Source organism: Neophocaena asiaeorientalis, unplaced genomic scaffold (genome assembly GCF_003031525.2).
Source record: "Neophocaena asiaeorientalis asiaeorientalis breed wild unplaced genomic scaffold, Neophocaena_asiaeorientalis_V1.1 scaffold226, whole genome shotgun sequence".
NCBI classification, from domain to species: domain Eukaryota; kingdom Metazoa; phylum Chordata; class Mammalia; order Artiodactyla; family Phocoenidae; genus Neophocaena; species Neophocaena asiaeorientalis.
In genome coordinates, this window is record NW_020173037.1 from 284553 (window position 1) to 308666 (window position 24114).

General features: G+C 46.7%; 1 protein-coding gene and 1 pseudogene across 12 annotated transcripts in view; both read left to right on the top strand.

Moving 5' to 3' along the window:
- SPIDR (scaffold protein involved in DNA repair) overlaps positions 1–24114 on the top strand; it is a 331517-nt gene that overhangs the window by 274685 nt on the left and 32718 nt on the right. For 10 of the 12 annotated variants that reach the window (XR_003002947.1, XM_024742596.1, XM_024742601.1 and 7 more), the window contains one exon: positions 13287–13427. The exons of the other annotated variants lie outside the window; for them this stretch is intronic. Coding sequence is in view for 9 of the 10 variants with exons in the window: in XM_024742596.1 (XP_024598364.1) it covers positions 13287–13427 (141 nt within the window). In the remaining variant the exon portion in view is untranslated. The remainder of the gene's footprint in view (positions 1–13286; positions 13428–24114) is intronic. 12 annotated transcript variants of the gene reach the window in all.
- Positions 11834–11934, top strand: LOC112398239 (uncharacterized; annotated as a pseudogene).

Genomic DNA, 24114 nt, shown 5'->3' on the forward strand with positions numbered 1-24114 from the left:
GGGGGGGGGGGCCCCCTGCATTGGGAGTATGGAGTCTTACCCCCTGGAGCACCAATGAATGAATTGAAAATTTGACAAGGAATAGGATATTTACATGGTTTGAAAGTATCTCCCACACAATGTTTTTTTAATTTCAAAAGGAAAAAGTAACTTACAGTTGAGAAGCCTGACAGGCATTGCCTCAATTAAGTAATAAAACTGAACATCATCACTATTGGGACCTACTGAAATAGCATGCCAACTGCTTAGAAGAACACAGCGCCACTTCTGTGTTATCCTTACCAGTAATACATGAGCTGGATCTCATTATGAGAAAATATCAGAGAAACCCAAAGTGAGAGTTTGTGTACCACAAAATTACTGGCCTGTGTCCTTGGAGAATGTCAAGGTCACGAAAGTCAAGGAAGCCAGGGAGCCTTCTGGATCGCAGAGGATTAGAGGGGATGGCAGCTAAATGCAGCACGCAGTTGTGAGTTGTCTTCTGCTGCAAAGGGTGTGATGGACACAAACGGGTGAAGCACAGACGGGCCTGAGAGCTAGGAGGAGGGTAGGCGGTGTTCATTTCCTCCCCTTTGTGGTCGTGTAGTGGTTGTTTATGTAGGAGAATTACATACGTAAATAACCTGTTTGTTTATTACATACACAAATAACCTACATAAATAGGTTATTTATGTAGGAGAAAGTCCTTGTTTGTAGGATTGACCCTCACTTGAGAGTGAGTTGGGGGATAAGTGAGAGAAACAAGACCACCGTCTGCCCAGGGCTGCTGAATTGATTTGGTACATTTTGAGTAAAAACTTTCTTGGCTAAGATCCCTCCTTCCCTTCATTTATCTTGTTCTAATTTAGAACTTCACTAAGACACTGATGATTCAGGGGGAAAAAATGCTTTGTACTGTATTTAGACTTTTAGTAAATTTGAGATTGTGAGGCCTGTACTTTCTCGAAGACGACAGGAAAGTGGGCTGCAGAGCAGCAGCTGGGAGGAGACCACGCTGCGCTTCCAGGGTGCTCGTCTGCTGGTCCACACGCGAGAGCTGGTGCATGGAGGCGGCACACATGCAGGAGGGATGCTCATCAGGGTGGGGCTGGGCGGTGGGTGTCCTGGCGCCCCGCCAGGTGGGACGCTGAGGCTGGGAGGAGAGCCAGGTGTGGCTCACAGTCCTGCCACGAGGTGGATTCATACCTGAGCACCTTCCTTCCCTCTGGAATAGTTGTCTTCTGAAAGTGATCCCTCGTCTGCTTTCTTGAGTACAGTAAACTGAATGTGGTTTAGTCTTTGAAATTGAAATTATGTCACTATCAAATATCCTAAAACAATTTTCTGTTGCTCAGTCATGGATGTTGTGTTCTTAGGATTGAGAACTTACAAAATCAACATTGATCTTTGAAAAACAAGAAAGCCTTTCATGGATGCCTTTTGCCGAGGTAGTTTGTGTTTTATTTTGTGAGGTCAGAGCAGGTAGAACATGTACCTCTGCTTCACAAACACAGATGATTTACAAGCTGCTGCATTAGACGGGACTGGTTTCTAGGCCAGTTAGTCAGCTTCTAGTGTGAAACCCTGACTCAGAAGCCCATCATCTAAGAATGAGTATGCTGTTCCTGCTGCGTCATGAGGCCCGATGCAGGTTGATTGACTCTCAGCTGGCTCCCTCACTTGAACCACAGAACCCTGAGGATATTCCAGACTCTTCTCTTTCCTCCCGAGTCTGCACGTAACTAGTGTCACCTAGATGCACAGGAGGGTCGGATCTGTTTCATACAGTGCAGTCTTAGAGTGTCAGGGCTTCGTCCCCCACAGAGAACCCAGGTTAAGAAAGGCTGTGATGACTCTTGGTTGGTCAACATGCCATGTGACGATCCAGGGAAAGCCGTAAGATGTGTGACTTACCTCGGCACTCCCAAAGCATGTGCCCCACCTGGGCGCCTTCTTCCTTACTGTGCACTCAGTCACAGACCCTAGGCTGTTCAGGTTCAGTGGTGGATAGCCATGGAAAAGTGGGAATACCAAATCACCCTCGTTTGAGAGAGATTAGGGGATAAATGAGAGAAAACGAGACCACAGTCTCCCCAGGGCTGTTCAGTTGATTTGGCACATTTTGAGTAAAAACTTTCTTAGCCAAGATCCCGTTTTCCCTTCGTTTATCTTGTTCTAATTTAGAACTTGACCGGGACACTAAAACTCCTATCCTTTGTAGCAGTGTAAAGATCTCACCTTGTAAATTACCTGTATAAAGCCTCTTAATACTGATTGTTGTCCATAAGAGTAGGGGCTACTTCTTATACCTTTTGTTCCTACAAATCCTGAATAAATGCCTGTCAATTAATTCAACTTAGTGCACCAAGCACATATTGATCATCTATAATGCACAGCTAAGGGCTGCAATGGGTACATAGGGAGTAAAAAGTATGATCCCATCCTCGAGAAACTTCCAGTCAAAAAGGAGAGAGAAGAGATCTACTCAAGTTTTTATAAGATAGAGTAGAATGTGATAGAAACTAAAATAAAGGCAAAAAATAAACCATTTTGCATACAAAGAAAAAGGAAGAATTGTTTGCACTATGGAATGAGAAAAATCGTGAAAGAAATGGAATTTGAGTTTGACTTTGAAAAATGAGCGTCCTGGGCTTCCCTGGTGGCGCAGTGGTTGAGAGTCCGCCTGCCGATGCAGGGGACACGGGTTCGTGCCCTGGTCCGGGAGGATCCCACATGCCGCGGAGCGGCTGCGTCCGTGAGCGGTGGCCGCTGGGCCTGCGCGTCCGGAGCCTGTGCTCCGCAACGGGAGAGGCCACAACAGTGAGAGGCCCGCGTACCGCAAAAAAGAAAAAAAAAAAAAAAATGAGCATCCTTAGACAAGTGGGGTGGTAGGGAACATCAGATTCGTTTAGAGGAAGGAATGGGAACCAGGTCTCAGGTGGGGCTGAGACTGCAGGAGCTTGGTCTTGGACTCACACATGCATGCATCCGGAGACACGCAGGAGTCACTGGGGTGCCCTGGAAGGCCCGTGACTAGTTGAGTGACATGACCAACTCTGTCCCTTAAGAAAGATTACTTTAGCAGCAACCTGCAGGAGTGGCTAGAGGGAAGAATGAGGTTAAAAGATCAGTTGGGAAACACCTGCCTAATCCATGTAATAAGCAGAACAAGACAGCAAAACAGGAATGAGAAGGACGGATGATGTTAAGAAGATAAATATGGAGCAGATGGATTGGCTGCAGCAACTGGATGTGGAAAAACGGAAATAAAGATCACTCTCAAGTTTTGGAAGAGAGCGTGACCGGGAGAATGGTGGGGCCCAGTTACACAAAGAGGGAACACACAGGAAGAGCCACAGGTTTGGACCAGAAGACACAGAGCTTTAGGAGTCCTCTGCAGGATGATGGTAAAGTGATAGAACTAGATTAGAGGCGATTCTGGCCAGTTACCCTTGCTCAGTATTCATTGGACCTAAATAAATATAGCAGCAACTTCAGTCTGTATATCCTGGGAAGAACAGATGCATTTACACAACTCTTGGCTAATGATAGACCAAAACTCTGATTAAATCCTCTCGTTTGGTGAGTTCAGACTCTTTCTTTCTTTTTAAGACCTACACTCATATACTTCATTATTTTTTTAGATATCACTGGCATGATGTATATGTTCTTTTAAAATTTATAATACCTTATATTTATGGTCAGCTGATTTTTGACAAAGGAGACAGACATTTCAACTGTAAAAGAATAGTAATTCCAACAGAAAGCACTGAGACAACTGGATATTCACATTCAAAAGAGTTAAGTTGACCCCTGCCTCACACCATACACAAGAATTAATTCAAAATAGATCATAGGCCTAAACCTAAGAACTAAAACTATAACACTCAAAAGAAAACATAGGAATATCTTCCTAAACATAACATATTAGGTAATTGTTTCTTACCTATGGCACCAAAAGCATATATAACAAAAGAAAAATCCATAAATGGGGCTTCATCAGAATAAAAACTTCTGTGCTTCAAAGGACATTGTCAAGAAAGTAATAGACGAGCCAGAGAACAGGAGAAACTTTTTTTTTTTTTTTTTTTGTGGTACGCGGGCCTCTCACTGCTGTGGCCTCTCTCGTTGCGGAGCACAGGCTCCGGACGCGCAGGCTCAGCGGCCATGGCTCACGGGCCCAGCCACTCTGCGGCATGTGGGATCTTCCCAGACCCGGGATCGAACCCGTGTCCCCTGCATCTGCAGGCGGACTCTCAACCACTGTGCCACCAGGGGAGCCCAGGAGAAACTTTTTGCAAATCACATATCTGATAGGGGACTTGTATCCAGAATATATAAAAACTAATACAACTCAATATAAAAAGATAACCCAAATTAAAAAAATAGAGGATTTGAATAGACACTTCTCCAAAGAAGATGGCCACGAATCACTTGGTAATCAACATCATTAGCCATCTGGGAAATGCAAATCAAAACCACAGTGGCTACCACTTCACACCACTAGGATGGTTGTAATAAAAAAGACAGACAATAATAAGTGTCGACAAGGATTTGGAGAAATTGGAGCCCCTCATACTGGCTGGTAAAATGGTACAGACACTTTGGAAAACAGCCTGGCAGTTCCTCGAAAAGCTAAACATAGCATTACCACATGATCCAGCAATTCTACTCCTAGGTATAAACCCAAGAAAATTGAAAACATATATCTACATAACTTCTGCACTGACATTCATAGCAGTATTATTTATAAATGCAAAAAAGTGGAAACAACCCAAATGTTCATCACCTGATGGATGGATAACAAAATGTGACATATCCATACAGTGGAATATTATTCAGCAACAAGCAGGAATGCAGTGCTGGCACCTGCTACACCTTGGATGCAACTTGAAAATGTTATGCTGAGTAAAAGAAGCTAGTCTCAAAAGGCCACAACTTTCATGATTCCACTTATGTGACATATTCAGAACAGGCAAATCCGTAGAGACAGAAAGTAGATGGGTGTGTTGCCAGGTACTTGGGGGAGAAGAGAACAGGGAGGCTGCATAACAGGTTGGGGTTTCCTTTTAGGGAAATATTCTGGGACTAGATAGTGCTGGTGGTTGCAGAACACGTGCGTGTACTTAACGCCACCGAATTATACACTTGAAAATGGTGAAACTGGAAATTTCATGTGCATTTTGCCGCAGTCTTTTTATTTGGGTGAGTTTTATGGTATGTGAGTTAGGTCTCAAGCTGTTATAAAAATAAAAGGTGTAGTAGCTTGATTATTGCCAGGGAGCTGTGCTGAGGGAAAAAACTCAAACCCAGAGGTCATATACTAGATGATTCCAGTTTTGTAACATTTCAAAAGTGGCCGCATTTAGAAATGGAAGACAGATTAGTGGCTTCTGGATGCTGGGGATGGAGGGTAGGGAGACAGAGGGAGGTGCGTGATAAAAGGCAGCCTGAGGGGTCCTTGTGGCGGTGGATACAGGATCCTCCACAGGTGATAAAACTTCACAGCACCACACACACACGCACGCACGCACGCACGCACACACCAGTGGGGTGGGTGAGCCCTGAACCGGGTGGTGCTTGCAGCTGTGAGGTGTCTGGTGTGATGTCTTACTGTGTCAGTCAGGGCACAGTGTGCCACTGGGGGAAAGGGGCAGAGTGTTTGAGGGTCTCACACCTGCACGTGAATCTACACTTCTCTCCGTCGAAATTTCAATTAACAAAAATGTGTAAGAGTAGCTATGTATCTTTGAAAACTTGTTCTGGAGGCAAACTTGTATGAATGTATAAAACGTCCTCTTCTGACTTGTCTCGGCCCAGTCAAGTCTTATCTCCAGGAGTGGTAAAACCACAGTCCAAGTGCAGGACGCCACAGTTATGTCCACGTTATTTGTGTCCTCCTTAAAAGACCACGCTTGCAGCAGGGTTTGTTGTTTGGTTAATTTCAGCAATGCAGTATTTTCCAAAAATAAAGAGGAAGTGTAAGTGTGGAAAAGGCCTTTCTCAGGCTTCTTGCCATCCTTTAGTTAAGTTAGTTTTAGCAAAGAACGACTGTTAACTCCTTCTTGTTCACTAGTATTAGAAAGTTTCCGTGTCACACTTTTATTTTAGCAAAGAGAAAATATGATTTTTTTAATGAATAAAAACCCCATTTCTGTGCAGTAGAGATCATCCTGCTAACATCTCATGTTAGAAAGATAAACAGCAGGATTAGCTGTTTACTTTAGGAGCGTGGTCTGCTTGTTTTTCAGGAGGACACAGTGTCCTGCTGTATCTGGTTTCCCGTCTGCGCGCGGCTTGGAGCTGGGAAAGGCCCTGCCCCCTCCGCGCACCCTGCTCTTCGCCCTCTCCTCCCTTTCGGGGTCAGGTCCAAGCTCCCCTCCCAGCCTCTCTTCCCCTTTCTCTCTCTCCTGCTTCTTTTTCTCACTTCATCCTCGAATTTCTTCTGTTTCTTCCTTAGATTAGGGCTTAGTAAGGGCTTATAACATGGAGAGAAAGATCCTTGTTGATCTTCAGAGGCTGCTTCGGTTGACACTGACCTAGAATAAAACAGCCAGGCCTGACTCTGATTCCGGGAATTCTTGGTGGACTGCTCAGAACTGCTTCCATGACTCGTGTAAACATCCCACATGTCACTTCGCCTGCTTCTCTCTCGGAACACAAGCGTTCACAGACACACACGCACACACACACGCACACACATACCCATGTTCGCTGCTTCTTTCTTGCTTTTCTTAATTTATGTATCTATGATATTGAGCCAGTGAATGAAAGGAGGGAAAGTAAATATTTTTGAAAAGTTGGGGAGGGGCATTTAAAGCTTCAAAGAGGGATTATCGTCTCACTAAAACCCCCTCTGTGAGTCAACAGTTTTGTTTTCCTTATTTCTTGTGCTTTGTTCTGGTACTTTCACAGCCTAACAATACATGCATTTTTAGAATTTTTAAAATGTTCTTTAATTAGCATGATGAGGCGTTCAGCTGGTAAGAGAAGGAAGGAAGCATTCTTAAAGATAAACATTAACTGCACGATGGACTTTATACTTCCATCGTGATGTGGCCGGATGGAACCGTGCACCTCTTATCTGTATTGCTTTATGCTGCTGGGCATGTGCTGTGGAGTGTGGCTTGGCATCAGTTTTAGTCAGTTCTTCCAGCCTCACCCTCGTGGCTCAGAAATGCACGGAGTCGAGGCGCTGCAGCCGAGGGCTCTGGGGCCATGCGAGGTGTTGGTGATTCTCCATCTCTTTACCCAGAGAGGAGCTTTACTTACCATGAAACTGGGGAGCTGGGTGGTGAGGACGGCACCACGAGGCGGATCACAAGCTGGTGTCAGGAGTGACGACGTCACGTCTGTGGCGGTGGGCCCTCTGCTGCTTCGAGCACGTTCCTCTGAGCCCCTTCACGCAGGAGATCAGCCCTTTTACAGAGGTGCACACACCTCCTACGGGCTCAGGAGAGCTGACAAGTGATGTGACGGGAAAAAACCACCTTCTTGCCGATTAAGTGTGTTTGTAACGAAGTGGATTTGCCTGGTGGGTGAAGGAAAGCACGACGCTGGGCGCAGATTCGGTGCAGGCTCTTCGCTAGGTGCCGAGCAGATAATGTTGCCTGGATTTAAGGGTTCCAGAGCCGAAGCTCCCAGCAGCTGGCCACGTCCCCCAGCCGCAGAGCTGAGGCAGCCCCTCCCAGGCCGCTGCCACCCAGCACCATGTGCTGAAAACCATGAACGTGGGTGAGGGGTTTTATTTGGTGACGGTCAGTGTTTTAGGCGTGGGTGGAACATTGATCTGAAATAAGTGGTGTTCGCGTGCCAGACTGTTACTGCGAGAGGTTTGAGCGGCGAACTCTATCTCAGGGAACGAAGTAGTTCTGAGGCTCTTACTCTTAACCACGGACATCCCCCTTCCTCCCTGGAGACGTTCTCTCTGTGCTGGTCTAGCGTTTATCTAAGCTGACCACTTCTGAAGACAGCAGTGTCCCTGTCAGGCGAGGCGTGGGATTCCCGGCACCAGGGCTCAGTATGTGCGGAAAGTCACCTGCAGCCAGAGCCCGAGGTTGCCCGTCGCCAGCAGCCCGGGGTGTGGAGTTGCTGGGGATCCTTGGCATCCTGGCCGGAGGGCGAATGGACGCACCCAGCCTGCTTCCCAGAGCCGAGACCCCATCTTGTGAGCGCCGACCCCTGACGTGATCTTAAAATGTCGAGTCTCCTCGTCTCCATATGGCTAGGCTGCAGCTCATCCAGTATTTCAGGGATACTTAGGGGCAGTGCTCATGTCGGCTGCGTGTCCTGCTGGGCTCGGCCACTCTGCTACCTCCGGGCGGGGCCCGAGCGCCTCCCGTGTGGAACTGGAACCGTCTCACCTGGCGCAGACGAGGTAACTGACGTGGCGTCCAGAGCCGGCCCCCGGTGTCGACGGGGACGGGCAGCCAGGAGCTGGCTGGTGCTGGGGCAGGGCCAGGCCCAGCCCTCCATGCCCTGCGGCGAGCCCTGTCCTCCCCCGGGCCCGTGTCGGTCAGCTCTGTCCGTGACCTCCCGGCTCAGGTCGCTTGGCTGGTCTGGATTCCCTGGCTCCTCCGCTCTGAAATGAGACCCACGTCTGGGCTGCCCACACCCGGGGCGGCGCTTCATTCTCCACTCCACTCACCTCTTCAGAAATCTTAGGCCAGTGCAGACTCTTCCGGTCCCTCGTCCATCCCCCAAGACTGTGTGCTTCAGTCTCTGCCCTGAGACGTTGCCCTCACGCAGGCCCTCCTGCTGACCGAGGCCAGCGGGACACACACGCGTGACGGCTGGGGGGCGGGTGGGGCCGCGTGATGACCGGACAGGCTGGTGCCTGACGATGAGTGTCGGCCACCCAGTACTGCCAGAGCCGCAGGCTTCTTAGGAAAACAGGAAACGAATTTTATATAAGATCTCTTAATTTTTAATATTTGCTGCTAATTTTTTAAAAAAAATTTAACACTTTATAAACTAAAGTAAACACATGAGCCAGTGGAGCTCAGCCTGTGAATAGCACTTTGCAGCCCCCGTTTCCATCGATTAGGGCAGCGAACTCACACGCGGACCGCCGAGGCTCTGAAAGTGCTCGGTTCGAGCCAGCCTCCTGCCTGTGCCAGCGGTTGTATCTCTGAAACGGAGCATTTGGTCTAACGCCTGTTAGTGTCCCCCGTGACTCGCCCGTGGCGGGGGGCGGGGGTGCTGGCTGGACCGGGCCAGCGATTTACCACCTGGGCCCAGGCAGCCCCTCCGCCCACACACAGGGAGCCCCCGGCACGGGCCTTTGCGCACAGCAGAGGCGCCCCTCCAGGGAGATGCCCTTGCCTCCTCCCCGTTCCCCATCCCGCCCCTTTACAAGTGCCTCGAGTTTTTAATTTTTCATCAACATAACTTTGATTTTAAATCAGGAGCAATGCATGGAAATACCCACATAGTACATAGTCTTTCCCCTTATTACCACTTTCCCCCTGTCTTCTTTTTCTTTCTTTTGTATTATTTTCCAGCCTTCTTTCAACTTCTCAAACATGGAAAGGCTCGTTGCCATCCCAGGTTCTGTGTGTGCTGTGCTCTCTCCTCTAAGTGTGCTTCTTTCAGCCCTGTGCAGGGTGGGCTTCTCTTTCTTCAGGACACAGCTTAAAGATCACCTCTTGTAAGGAGCCTTCCCTAACCACCTGGCCAGGCCATTCCACCCCAGTGCTTTCTCACAGGCTGTCTATTATTTCCCTCCTGTAATCCCACAGCCTGTGATTGTGTGTTTACCTGTGCCAGGCCTTTCCCTAGGGAGGTTCAGAGGGCACCTGCACAGGCCTGGGCCCGCAGCAGTCCTGCTGTGTTTAGCACATAAATAGACACCCCTAAGGCCAGGGCACTGTTTGGGGTACATTGACAACCCCGTATGTGCCACTGTTACTCAAAATCTTGTGACACTGATTTTGAGGCTCTGCAGCCCTCTAGACCTCGCTACATCAAGCGCTTCTGTGTCTGACCCAGTAATTTTGTATTTGGCTCATTTCTTGTGTTCAAGCAAATCAAGATGTCTTTTAAGAAAAAAAGAACAACTCACACGTAAGTCTACAAACTCAGAGAGTTTCCAGATACTCTCAGAACCTGTAAATAATGGCTACAGAGCCATTATATTTTCTTACACGGCACATGCTAACTATCCAGAGGATCTCTGCTTACACAGTGGATTCTCCCCTTCGCAGAGTTTCAACGGCAGAAAGCTGTAAAAAACAATCATGTGAAGCCTCTGGAAATTGTCCTAAGGGCATACAGCAAATGGGGAAGCATTCCTTCAGTGGAACCAAGAAAATCTGATAAATCTCACTAAGAACAGTGAGTCTGTGGCCCTTGAGCCCTGACTGCCCCCCCCAACCACTGCTACTCTGAGGCTTTACTCCAGGGAGTGCAGTCAAGAAGACAACCCCCTCCCCTCAACTCCCAGTCCAGGGCACATTTCACTCTAGGAGGGCTGCCCACTAGCATCCCTTATCCGCAGGCCCCTGTTGCAGAAGCTCAACCCCAAGTGTGGTGGGCCAAGAATACTGGCCCAGTTGTCCTACCCCAGCCCGCCACAGGGTAGATGCACCACGCAGACTGAAGTCCAGGCAAAGGGGGCACTGCCCAGAGGGAGACAGGTTATGGTGAAGAAGAAGAGCTCTGTAGGGCTGCATGAGATGGCGGGAGAATTCCATGCCCAAGAGTGTTGTTGAAAACAGTGAGGATCTTGGTGGAGAGAGGTTCAGAGAGTGCTTGTAATTTCCTGACTCTTTATCAACAAGCAAAGAACAGAGCAATGAAAAGTTAGCAGAGAGAATCAGGGAAAAGAGACCACCAAGAGCCCTCCTGGAATCACAGTCAGACTTGAGAGACAGGAAGGGTGTGCTCTCAGGAGCGCTGACGGCCCCCATGGGAAGGTTGGGGTACGAGCCTCACTTCCCTGAAGGGCCTCAGGACCACCTCCAGCCACACTAGATGAACAGTTGGCTGCTCTGAACCAGGGACAACTCTGGGAAGCCAGACTTTAAAATCGCACACAGGTCTGGCTGTCTGACCTGCCCAAGGCCACATCTTCACAGGTGTGATTAGGGAGGGGAAATATGAGCTCTGGCCAAAGGAGAGGGATGAGGGCAAAAACCTGCACTCCTTGAACCATGAGATCAACCTCCAAGACACACATGTCCAGTGGTAAAGGTTAAAAGTCTGACTGGCTAAGGATGCTCAAGCACAACCTTTCACTAATAAGTGGCTTCGCTGACCTAGGGACAGCCTCTGGGTAGCCATGTGAAAAGATAAAAACAAGAAGACAGTCTGAGCAGGACCATCAGAGCCTGCAGGGGAAGAGCTGTTCAGACAGGTCACTGAGCAAGTGAGTAAACTACATCATCAACCCTTGGCGGAGAGGAGTCAAGGATCCAGAGTTGCCGCAATTTACTATCCAGCACGCCCAGTTGTCAACCAAAAATTGCAAGGTTTGCAGAGAAACAGGGAAGCATGACCCATACATGAGGGAAAAAGCAGATGATAGAAGCCGCTTTTGAAGGGCCCAGTTGTTGGACTTAGCAGACAGAGATTTTAAAACAGCCATTATAAATACGTTCAAAGAGCAGAGGGAACCATGTCTCCAGATTACAGTGTGTAGATGACAGAGTCTAATCAAAAGGAGGATATCGGTAAAAAGACACAAACTGGAAAGAACCAAATGGAAATTCTGGAGTTGGAAAGTATAATAACTGATATGAAAAATTCACTAGATAGGCTCAACAGTAGATGTGAGCTGGAAGAAGAAAGAATCCATGGACTTGGATCTAGAATAATGGAGCTAGTGCAGCCCGAAGGAGAGACAGAATGAAAAGTGCTCACTTTGACAGCACTTACACCAAAATTGGAACATACAGAGAGTAGCATAGCCCCTGTGCACATGACATGCAGATTTGGGAAGCATTACACATTTGTAAGCCCTTTGTCAAACTTAAAACTCTTCCCCAAGAAAAGAGGATTGTAATTTCAATAGGATGTTAAAACTTAATCTCAAATTGATGACTGCAGAGTATTTTAGCAATTAAAAAAATGCTTGTGAAGACTTTTTAATAACTTAGTCTTTATGAAGAATTAAAACATACCATGATTATCTCTGCACTATTATGGAAATCTCACAAATGACAAATAAATATTCTAAGGGGAGAAAAGAATGAAGAACCTCAGAAATGTGGAACACCATTAAGTGCACCAATACACATGTAATGGGAGCGCCAGAAGGGCAGGGGAGTGGGGGAGGGAACAGAAAAGATATTTGGAGTAATAATGGCTGAAGATGGCTCAAATTGGACTGGAAAACTTTACACATCCAAGAAACTCTATGAACTTGTAGTAGGATAAACCTAAAAAGAGACATACCCAAATGCGTCATAGTCAAAATGTTGAAAGCCAAAGGTAAAGTCTTGGAAGCAGCAAGTGAAAAGTGACTCCTCGTGTAACAAGGGACTTCTCGTTAGAAACAGTGGAAGACTAGAAGGCAGTGGGACAATATTCAGAATTCTGGAAGAAACAAATAACTTACATCCCACTTCCTTTTTGACCTTTAAATCCTGAGGTTAAGTCAGTAGGATTGAACATTAATTTTTCTACTTTAGGCAACTCAGCTCCTCATTTTTGTAAAATCCAAAGGCCACCGTTGTTCATCTTCATTTTGAAGTATTCTAGCTTTTCACTTGTTTGATCCAGACCTAATTATAAGCCACAGAACCCTACTCTTTGTGTAAAATTTTCTTTTTCCAGTCAACCATGAGAAATGAGTTTGTACTATATAAGTGTCTTATAGCTACAACATATTAAATAATGTCACACATATGGAAATGTTAAGACTAATATATTTAAGATAGATAGGACATTCTTCTGGGTACCACCTGCTACATATCGCTCCGGAACAGACTAAAACCATATGGGCATCAGGCGAGCAGTCAGGGATATTTCCTGGTGTTCTTGGGTATAAAATGTCGTATTGCAAGAAGAATTGACCATAGTAATAATTGTATGTGATTTCAATGTATTTTTTTCTCCATAGATCTGATGAAGTAAATTTTAGAAAAGTTATTGCTAGCAACATTTTGGTGATAATTTTCAAGGAATACCTATTAATATCTTTGAATATTAGTGTTTGATAAAACATAATTTGAAATGTTTTAAATGGAAGTGGATTTCTACGGTGGATCTACAGTGGATTTCTAGTGAAGGAGAAGGAAATTCTGGTCTCTGTACTGAATCAAAAACTGTCTCCTAAAAGAGCAAATGTGGATCCTTTTTTGTAGAGTCTGCCTTCTCGTGCAAGATGCCCTCGGACTCTTCAGTGAGGTGCACTCGGAGGGCGCCGTCCTGAAGGACAGGGAGTTGGAGGGCAAGTCCTGCAGGCTGGCGGGAATGAAGGTTCTGCAAAAGGTCACCAGAGGAAGGTGAGGACACCACAGTAGCATCCAGTTTGCTACAGTAACATCTGTAATTTCATTTTTAAAGACAATAAACTAGGATCCTAGAGTCTGCCTCTGAGACAAGGCCACGAGTTGGGTGGAGCCCATAAAGTACTTATGGAAGAAAAATTACCATTGACAACAAAAATAATTATGCAGGTTTAGTGATTCACAATTTTATTAAAATTAGGATTAAAAATGTCATATATATGTATTTTAACTAAAGTTTTTTCTTTCTTTCTCCTTATCTGTAGTAATCAGGCAGCTTTGCATGAGTCCGTTTATGTAAGTGAAAATATAATTGAGTGAAAAGGCATTTTATAAGCGTTAAGCAAAACTCTTAATTTGTCACGTTTTTTGCTTTCCATAGCAAGAAAGCTTGTTTTCTGTCACGTTTCGTGGCTCCTCGCGCTAGATGTTTTGGGTGGCGGTGGTACATAGATCTGGCCCCAGTGTGGGTTGTTCCATTCCAGTGAGCATCTTAATCTATGAATTAGGGAGCAGAAGAAACCTTTTCGGTGGAACGATCCAGTCATATAGAGAATTAGTGTAAACGGTGAATTTGGGTTTCTCTCATCATAGCCGCTTTCCTCAGGCAGTGTGTAATTTTAGCTGTCTTAATGCTACTGTCTTACTTAGAGCAACGTCTGAGCTTGTAACAGTGCGGGAGGGAGGCGCCGTTGGGCGTTGGGCGTATGCGCTGCTCCTAGTCCAGTGGTCTGCATACCGGCCCTTCGGGCCGTGCTCCGTCCAAACTGTGAGCGCCGCCGCGTGTCTCGTGTCTCGTGACTAGCAGCCACTTTCCCCGGCCCCGCCCTGTGCCACATCTGTCTCTCACGTGCCGCTGAGTGGCGGCTCCACCCAGGACCCTGTTTTCCTGAAGGACAGACCCCCTGTGAGCCCTGCATTGATTCATGTACACTCGGCTGGTAACAAATGCTTCCTTTTGCTTACAGAAGGGAGGCTGTGTTACAGTGTAATTGCCTTATGGATTAGGGAGGGAGCTGCCCAGATATTTGGAAAGCTTAAGTGGGTCACATGAACCTTATCGTTTCGAAGGCTGAACCCCATGTAGTCCTCAGTTTCAGAATCACAGGCATCTGGAAAGACCGTGTGTAGTGGTGGTAAGTGAGGTGCTGCTCTGGCGTTGGCCTGACGGCATTAACCCCACCGGGGCCGTGTAGACCTCCCTGACATACATTCGGCACCAGCCTCGCACCTGAGCATGCCGGGGTACTGGGGCTCCCCATCTCGGGCGCCTCAGTGGAGCCCCTCCAGCTGGCACGTGTCCTGGTGTCCTGCAGGCCAGAGGAGTCCACTCCTGGGGACGTACTTCCTGCTGGCGACTGGGGGACCCAACTCCAGGGAAATACTCCTGGGGACTGACAGAGCCAGGAGGGGTCCAGGGGCTTTGCTCTATAAAGTACATGCTTTGCTACCGTGATGCTATACAGCCATATGTGTACCTAATGTTTAATCTGGTTTTTGTGGGTTACACTGGAAGCCTTGCTACTGTCTACAACATTGCCATAGGAAATGTTTTTTCCACGGGAAATGCACTGACTATTCTGAATAATTCATTTACAGACTTTTGGAACCCATCCATTTTTAAGTTGGACTAAAATTTGACTAAGTATTGGATACTTTTTTAGGTTGGAATTAATTTCTTTATCCTATGTGTTTAACTTTATTTTAGCATGCAACTATCCAAATAAATATTAAGATTGTCTTTTTGTTCTTTTGGAAGCTGTATTTCTTCAAAACAAATTATTAAATAGTTTTGGAATGCTGAATGTTATAATTGCCTATTAGTGACATCATCCACTGTCAGTCATCCATCCACGGCCCAGTAAACACAAATTGTCTCTTCCCCCCCAATTACTGTGTTTCATAGCAACTCTCATAAACCTTAACAAAATATATTTCTGATACGCCTTAACGAAATACACTTAGTTCCCAGAATTCAAGCTAAAATGATTAATTATATAATTCCAATATCTAATATAGAAAATTATTTTTTGCCAGTTGGAAGATGGTTTTACGTTTGGGCTGATCGTGGAGCCTTTGAAATCTTAGCTCCCCGGTCTCATCTGGTCCACAGTCACAGTGACGGAAGTCACTGCTCCCTGTGGCGCTTTGGGTGGACTGGCGGCCTCGGGGCTGGGCCTGTGCAGGGCGTCCCACCCTGTTCACCTGCCGCCTTGGGAAGAGTTACAGGAAAACAGCTGTCACGTCTGTCGCATTTCTCTGACCGCTTTTTGGAGTTGTGTGTCCATACTGACTCGTTAGGGTGAGAAGAGTCAGAAAAATACCCTGGATGTAAAGGAAAAGACCATTTTAAAACAACACTGCTGAGGCATGTGCCTCTCCCTGGCTCTCTGCGTCCCTGGAGGACTCCAGGCTGTTTGTCCAGGGGCTGAGGCGTGTCCCCTGACCTTTGTCCTCCCAGGTGGCCTCTGCAACAGTTTAGAGGTCAGACAGGCTGAAAACTCACTTTACTTTGGTGTCTCAGTCCTGTGTATGAGCTTTATCTTTTTATTGCTGATTATTATGTGCTCTTATTTTTATGTGATAGGGTAATACTGAGGGAAAAAAGAAATTTTCTGAAACATCTTAATCCTATAAGTATGGAAAATATAGTTAGCATATTTTTGGCGGGGGAGAGGAACCTCTTTCAATTCAAAGTCCTGCTAATACTTAGGTTCCTACTTGTTAAAACAAAAGCCACTAATCTGTCTAAAATACATTATTAATGTATAAGTGACTATTTTATTAATATCTCTTTAAGAGTAACGTACTGGAGAAGACTGTTGCAGAGCATTTAGTCAGCACTCACCGTATACAGAGGGGTCTGTCTGAGTGCTGAGAATGACAGGGAAGCAACTAACAAGATCTTTGACCATGAATTGCCTCCTTTTGAACTGGAGACTAGACCTGCCCAGGGATCCTGGGCGGTTGTTGCTTTAAGTGATGGGGCCTTAAATGGCTGGTCTTTTCCTCAAATTGGTAAGATGTTATCTGTGAAGACACAAAAGTAGGATTGGGAGAAAGTATAATTCAGTCATTTATTCGTTAAATATTTAGGACCTCTTTGTGCTATGCCCTGGCTGGTTGCTGCTGTGCTAGATTTGGGGATTATCTGAAGCCACAGCACGCTGAAGTAAAGTCAGCTAGACAAAGCCTTAAGTCCTATTAGTAGGGATTCTGCATTGATCCAAGAGAAAATTAGGGCCCCTAGGAGTTTTTGAGAGAAGAAAAGAAGAGGTAATAAAAATGAAAATAGAGTTAAGATTATTCTACTCTTGTACTTTTAATAGATTTGAAGAAGGATTGGGCAGGGGTGCAGATTTGGAAACTTCTGCAGCAGTTGAGGGCAGGAGAAGGAAGAACGCATCACCACTGATTTTTAACTTCCAGTAGCTTCGGGGGCCGGTGGGGGGGTGGGTGGCGCTCTCCTGGGAGCTGCGGTGATGCCAGGAGTGTAAAATAGCCCCTTTCTCCCAGAGCTCATGGACCAGCAGGAGAGCCAGGAGGAGGTCCCGAGAGACACCAACCGGCGAGTGCCAGTTACAGAGCAGCCACTTTGCCCGGCTCAGAGGGCGGGTTCAGATTTGGGAACCCTGGAGAGAACGGGAGGGGCCTGGGGCTGGGGCGGGAGGACACGCCCCCTGATCTAGCTGTTCACTCACCCCCTGGAGCAGGTCCATCTGGTCAGCTTTGAGGATAGAGTGAGGGGTTGGGCACGTCGAGGGGGGTGTATTTCAGAGAATGGTCCGATTAATAGTTACTGTTTAAATGCCAGCTTTTGTTTTAAAGGTAACAGATTAAGTACTGATAAACTTTAAGTTAGAAGCCAGGCTTAGTTAGCATGATCACAAACTAACCCCATGGTCAGGAAACAGAAGGCCCTCGAAGCCCCCATGCTGCTCCCCAGCCCACTGCCCTTAGGGCTGTTGGTCTGGCCCGGGGTTGGGGGGTGGGGGTGGGGGGGTGCAGAGCACTCTCCCGTTCTCCGGGTGGCGCCTTTGTCTCCTGCAGCCGCTGCTTTGGGTCCGGTGCTCGGGGCTGTGTGGGATTCTCAGGACCTGTGTCCCACCAGAGGGGTATATTGCCATGTAAACTTGAGTGACATTTTAGCAATAATACGCAAGCGTTAACAGTGGTCTGAGGAGCCCCGGGATGGCTCCCCCAGCTGGCCTGTGCTGTGTCCCAGCTGCTCAGCTCTGAGTCCCGGCGGCTTCTTGACATGCAGACCTGGTCTTGCCCCTCTGCATGGTGTAGACCATTGTGGATTAGGACGCCTCATGGCCAGTGTCTGAGGCTGGCCTGCCCATCATAAGGCTCTGTTTCTCGCTCACCATTGTGTTTCCTGTATGTGGCTCAATTCCTGGCAGTCGAGAGGCTCATAATAAGTATTTGTGGAATGGACATTCGTTGTTTGCTTGGGTTCATCTTAGGTTCTCCTCAACGAGATTTGAATGTGTACACTTGTACTTTCTGAGCAGTAATTATTGGTGCTCAATTTTAGTGGGAAGAATAGAGACTAAGTTGGTCCCAAGACCAGTGTCCAGTGCAGGGTGAGGACCACGCCTTTTGTGCACCTTGGACTCAAGACCCTGGGTCTTCCTCGCTAATAAGTCTAGGGGGTAATGCCTGAGGTTGTTGTGAAAGCACTTTATCCAGGATGGGATCCCATCTTATGGAGGAGGGCCTGGATCAGGTGAGGGTGACTGGTGAGGGTGACTGGTCAGAGGTCAGGCTCCACTGTCACTTTGGGCACCAGGGCGTTGGTCTCCTGGGAGACCCTGTGTGACCCACGTGCATGGAGGTGCACCAGAGGGAGTTTTTAGGGATCGTCCAGCACAAGTCGATGCGTGTGGGTTAGGGTCGTTGTGGAGGGATCATCTCAGTTGCTCCTCTAACAGGAAATAAGCCGTGGTGAGAGCTCTCCTGGGGAAGAAACTTCAGTGGCAATTTCCTTCCTTTGATTTCCCCTCTTCAGAAAGGCTGCCTCTTAAAGAGACAGAATTCCCTTGGAGTTTGAGGTCCAGAATCTTTTTGCTCATTGCTGTGGTCGGAAATGCTCTTTTAAGGGGACATACTTAAGAATTCTTTCATCATTTTGAAAAATAAAATTGTTGCCGGTAGGTTCACCACCCAAGTTAATGGCAGGAGAGTAAAATGTCACCGAAAGAGAATGTACTAAATCCTGAAACCAGTGATGCTCAAAGAACTGCCCGAAAAGAACTAAGCACTGACCCGTGTGAAACATGGTACTGAGTGAAAGAAGCCCACACAAAAGGCCACACATTGTAGGATCCCGTTTATATGAAACGAACAGAACAGACAAGCCCACGGTGACAGGACGCAGGTTGGTGGTGGCCAGGAGGAGGGGAGCAGGGAGTGACCGCTGACGGGCACGGGGTCTGATGGGGTGATGGCGACATTCTGGGGCTAGACGGCACTGTGCATGTGCTACATGCCGCTGAACTGTGCACTTCCAAATGGCTAATTTAATGTTGTGTGAATTTCACCTCAGTCCTTAAGGGGGGGATGGGCTGACTGCCTAAAAAGTGTTTACACTGAGTTATAAAAACAACTACAAATGTTGCATAAGTCCAGTTGGAGAAGAATAGTTTCTAAATGAAACATCTGGGCATCATTTCACATATCTCAAAAAGACCCAACTAGGGAATAAGGGCTCAGAAAGCAAATGCCGATTATTTAACCTTAACCATAAGGGTTATTTTGGGGAAATTAGGACATATGTTTAGTAAAATGGGTACCCCTCTAAATCAGTCATTACCTTTATTGTTCAATGAACAATCCTTAAGAAAACTATTGTATATCTATCTATCTGCCTAATCAGTGATAGAGACATTGACAAAGGGGAAAACCAGCAGATTACAAAAGGCCTCACACATCCACCAGGTTGATCACAGGAAGAGGAGGGGAGAGAACCGCAGACCTCCTGAAAGAGACCTTTGAGCTGTGTAGGCCAAGCGTTAACTGTTGTCAAGATTACTGACCTAATAGTGTTTCAAAAACTCTCCAGTAAAAATAAATTCACCCTGTCCTCAGTTAGGTAAAGAAGTTCTGCTCTGACTGGTCCTTGCATGTCTCTCTCCATCAGTCATTCGTTAACACAGCACCTGGGTGTGGACGCAGGGATGAATTCACAGTTCAGTCTGACTGACTTTCCAGTGGGGAAGCACTGACAGTCTAAGAAGATTTTTGCTGGAGTGGGTGGGGCTTCGCCGAGAAGGCCTTCAGGGTGTGACTTGTAGGTTCATCTGGTTGCTAGGCAAACACCCATGGAAGAGCACGTTCCCACCCATAAGTTCATTCCTGTTATCTTCTGACCAAAAATAGACTGTCATGCTGGAGCCAAGTGTTATCTAGCCTGGTGTCCTCGTGTCCTCCGTAGCAGTTAATAGAGCATTCAGTAAATACCTGACTAAGGAATGAAGTCTGAACCAAAGCAAACTGTGCCAGTAGTTCTTGGCCATATAAGAATTCTTTCAGTAGCAATCTCAGAAGTGGCTCAGGGCTACCCCCTTGCTCCACCACCTTCCCCCAGAGACTGGGGGACAGAGTAGAACCCAGTTCACTTGGGGTGATTTGGCTGTGTCGGCCTGGCTGATGCGAGGGGACTTGCTGTTCAGAAGCAAACCCAAAGCTTCTGGAGGGAGCGTCGCTGGTCACTGAACGGAGGCATCAGAGGGGAAGGTGGGGGCCTTGGAACCACTGCCCCTGAGTCGCATCTTGACCCTCAGTGGTCAGCAGGACGAGTAGCTCTGCCTCCCCCGGGGGTTGGGTGGTTTGATGAGCTCACAAGCGGAAGCTGCCCTGCACACCCTAAAACACGCAGAAGTAGTGGTTCTTCCCTCCCTCCTCCTCCTCCTCTGTTTCTCTTTTCTAATTAACTGAAAAGTAAAACTCTGGCCAACATTGATGTAAGTCTTTCTTGTCTTGTTTCTACAAATAAAACAGGAAGGGAAAGATGAGTAACTTAGAAGAACTATAACTAGAAGTTGGGAGTGTTCCATTTTTTTCCAGGAAAGAAAATAAATCCAGTTGGAAATTGCTGGCCTTGTCAATTATCTGATAATAATGGGAGAGAATGGGTAATGAAGCCAGTGGAGTTAAAAAGTACAGAGAGATTTAGTTAAAACAGGGATCAAAGAAACCAGAAGGAAGATCTGCTGATACAAGAACATAAAAGCAACTGCCCCCGTCCCTCCAGGTTAGTAATTTATCTGGTGGATTTACCTGGCAGCACTGGTAAGTCTGGAATTCAGCAAATGGGCAGGATTATTATTTTTTTTTTTTGCTTTTTCATTCATTCCTTCTCTTACAAATCTCAGTACTCCCCCTCTCCCTGCACTGTTCTCACAAAAATCATAATTACCCACCAGTAGTTTTCAAACTTCTGAACTTAAAAAAATAGAATCCAAAGAGGAAGCTCCGTGTTAATAACAAACCAACGTGGAGCTATTCTGTTCAAAACTGGGAGGTGGTGTGTCGGGCCACCCAGCCCCCAGCCAGCTCCTAGGGCCACGTGGTTGGAAAGTAAGCACTGAGGACTGATTGCGGCTCTGAACATCGCACACATCAGTAAGGTTCTTTCTCTCCCTCTCTCAGGGTAACAGCCTGTGGCAGTAGCGTTATTGTGAGGGCCCTGGGTCATGTGACTCAGAAGCTAAGTGGGGTGTTCCTTGTTAATCTCACATAGGAAGTGCAAATACTTAATTATGCTTTCATTAAGGGCCTTCTCAAATTTGCAGAATCTTATGCATTTTTATCATAGGTAGAATACTCTTAAATCTTTGTAAGTTTGCCAGTGAAATCCTGTCTTTTCATGTGGGACACGGAAGTGGAAAGAAAAGAAGTTTCACTGTCACTGTAGCCCCTCTTTCCTTTCCTTCAACTCTCCAACTAGATGGCAGATTAGGTGGTGGCATCGTTCACTACAGGCATCACCCGTGATGCCACCACCAAATTCAGGACAAAATAAATTAGTCTTTATTGAAAAACAAATTATTGTGTTGTTAAATAAAGACCCTCAGGCTCCTGAAACTAAGTAGTAACTTGGCTGCATGTCTGTGAGGTGGGCCTGGAGCCCGGTCCATCAGAGTCCAGCGCCTGCATCTTTGGTGCTACAGCCTACACGTAATTACTTACAGTTTTAGGGGAATTCATTTCTGTAAATTTCCCATTTGCCTTATAGTCATAATCCCCGGCCCTCAAGTCAGAAATCTGACCATTTCTTGTCAGGGGTGTTGATGTTAGATTCTTGGTGTTTTCCATTGTTTTTGTTAAATAACAGCAGCGAGCCGTCTGTGCTGGAATTATCTTGAGTGGCCAGGAGGAGCATCAGATCCGTTGGAAATGATGACACTGGGGGCCTCAGGTCCAGTTTGGCATTTTTCTTTTCTGTTTACTTAGACACTTATTAATGAAAATATGACTTTTAAGAAAGATCATTTTCATTACTGTTTTCTTTTTTTAAAGCAAGAGAATTTGCTCCTCTCCCTAGAATCACTGACAGTGGAGAGGATGGTCCCGAAGGCCCCTGGACCTGGACCGGGACTGCGTGTTGTGAGCAGCCTCAGATCAGGCATTTCAGCATTATGTGCAAGGGAGGTCGTAGTACAGCCGCTGCTTTCACTGGTTGCTGCTGTAAAAATAAGTCACACAGAGAGTAAAGGGAATTTAATACTCCCCTCTCCACTGGTGTTCACTCCACATCTTTCTCATGAACGTAGGCATGTCTGTAAACAGAGAAGAATGGTTGCTTTTCCCTTTGGTATCTTTAAGGGTGTCCCTTTCCAGTTTCTGCCTCTTCGCAGCAACAGACGTCAGTGTGTGCGCACCTGTCTCCTTCTTTACTGTTCTTTATGGGGAAACACGACAGACGTATGGGCGATCCCCAGTTGCAGAGTGCAGTGAACGACTGTAGGGCCACCCATGAAGCCACCACCAAATTCAAGGAACAAAATGTGCTGGGTGTCCAGGCATCACCCCCAGCGTGCTCCTCCTGGTGACGCCCCGTCCCCCCAAGATCACTGCAGTCCTCTGGTTTCCTCCGTGGTTTTCTTTATAGTTTTCCCAATGGGAACAGCAGGCTGTCTTTGGAAGAGTGCATGAAGGGAGGCTACTTCACATGTGAACTCACGGTAATAGAATAGACTGAGAAGGTAGGTTTGTCTCAGGTATCAGAGCGCACTGGTGATAGGGTTTGGTCGAAAGTATACGCATCTATCAGAAAACCTGGGCTGACAGATTTTATGTGGAATGTGGCTGTTCCTGCTTCCACACTGGTGAGTAGATCATGTGACACTTTTGAAATGATAAGGACCACCTGGGAATGAGAGCAGCCTAAGAACTGTCCGAGGTTCCAGATAGCAGCACGCAGCAAGAATTCCTTACTTCCCTTGTCACTGAGTGTGTGTGTGTGTGTGTGTGTGTGTGTGTCATTTCCTGCCGAGGTAGAAAAGAAATGTGCAAAGAACTTGTTTTATGGGCTTCCCTGGTGGCGCAGTGGTTGAGAGTCCGCCTGCCGATGCAGGGGACACGAGTTTGTGCCCCGGTCCGGGAAGATCCCACATGCTGCAGAGCAGCTGGGCCCGTGAGCCATGGCCGCTAAGCCTGCGCGTCCGGAGCCTGTGCTCCACAACGGGAGAGGCCACAACAGTGAGAGGCCCACGTACCTCAAAAAAAAAACAAAAAAACAAAAAAAAAAGAAGTTGTCTTATAATACAAAGTTGCACTAGTTAATATTTTTATATCCTAGATCTTGAGGAAAGAATCTAGATTAGGAAGGATATTTCTTAATATTACTAGCAGATAGCCTACAAAATGTGAGGCCTTCCAAAGTTACAAATTTATCTTTCATAGTTATATAATTTAAGCAGTGGTTCAAAGAAATAGTGCAGAAGGCTTAATTTCAGGTGTGTCTTTAATTTCCTTTCTTCAGTTTCTCTATCTGTTGAATAAAATTTGAAGAATATTGTCCTGAAATTCATGGAACTAGCCTTGGAAAATGTTTAGTAATTCCCCACATCTATAAGGTATTTGTGGGATATTCTTAGCAGAGAGTGGTCTCTGAGGTCAGAATGCCATCACTGTCTAATTCAGAAACAGTGTCATCACCCCCAAAAGACACGCCTTCCCCATGAGCAGTCATTCCCCACCCTCCAGCCCCTGGCAACCACTAATCTGCACTCTGTCTCTGTGAATTTGCATATACTGAACACTTCGTATAAAGGAACCATCCTGGCTTCTTCCACTGAGCGTCATGTTTTCGAGGTTCATCCCTGTTGTATCGTGTGTCAGCACTTCACTCCTCTTTATGGCTGCCTGATACTCTGTTGTGTGGATGTACCAGACTCACTTATCCATTCATCAGTTGATGCGCATTTGGGTTGCTTCCATGTTACTTTCTGGCTGTCATGGACAGTAATACTGCTATGAACGTTCACGATGATGCGCATAGGGACGTAAGTCTTCAGTTCTCTTGGGTAGATAGCTAGAAGTGGGATTCCTGGCTCGATGCCAAAGTGTTTTCCAAAGTGACTGCCCCATTGTCCCGTCTCACCAGCATAATGATGTAGTTTAGTCACTGATTATCTAACCTCCTCGGGATCTCAAGGTTGCCATGGCTCCCATC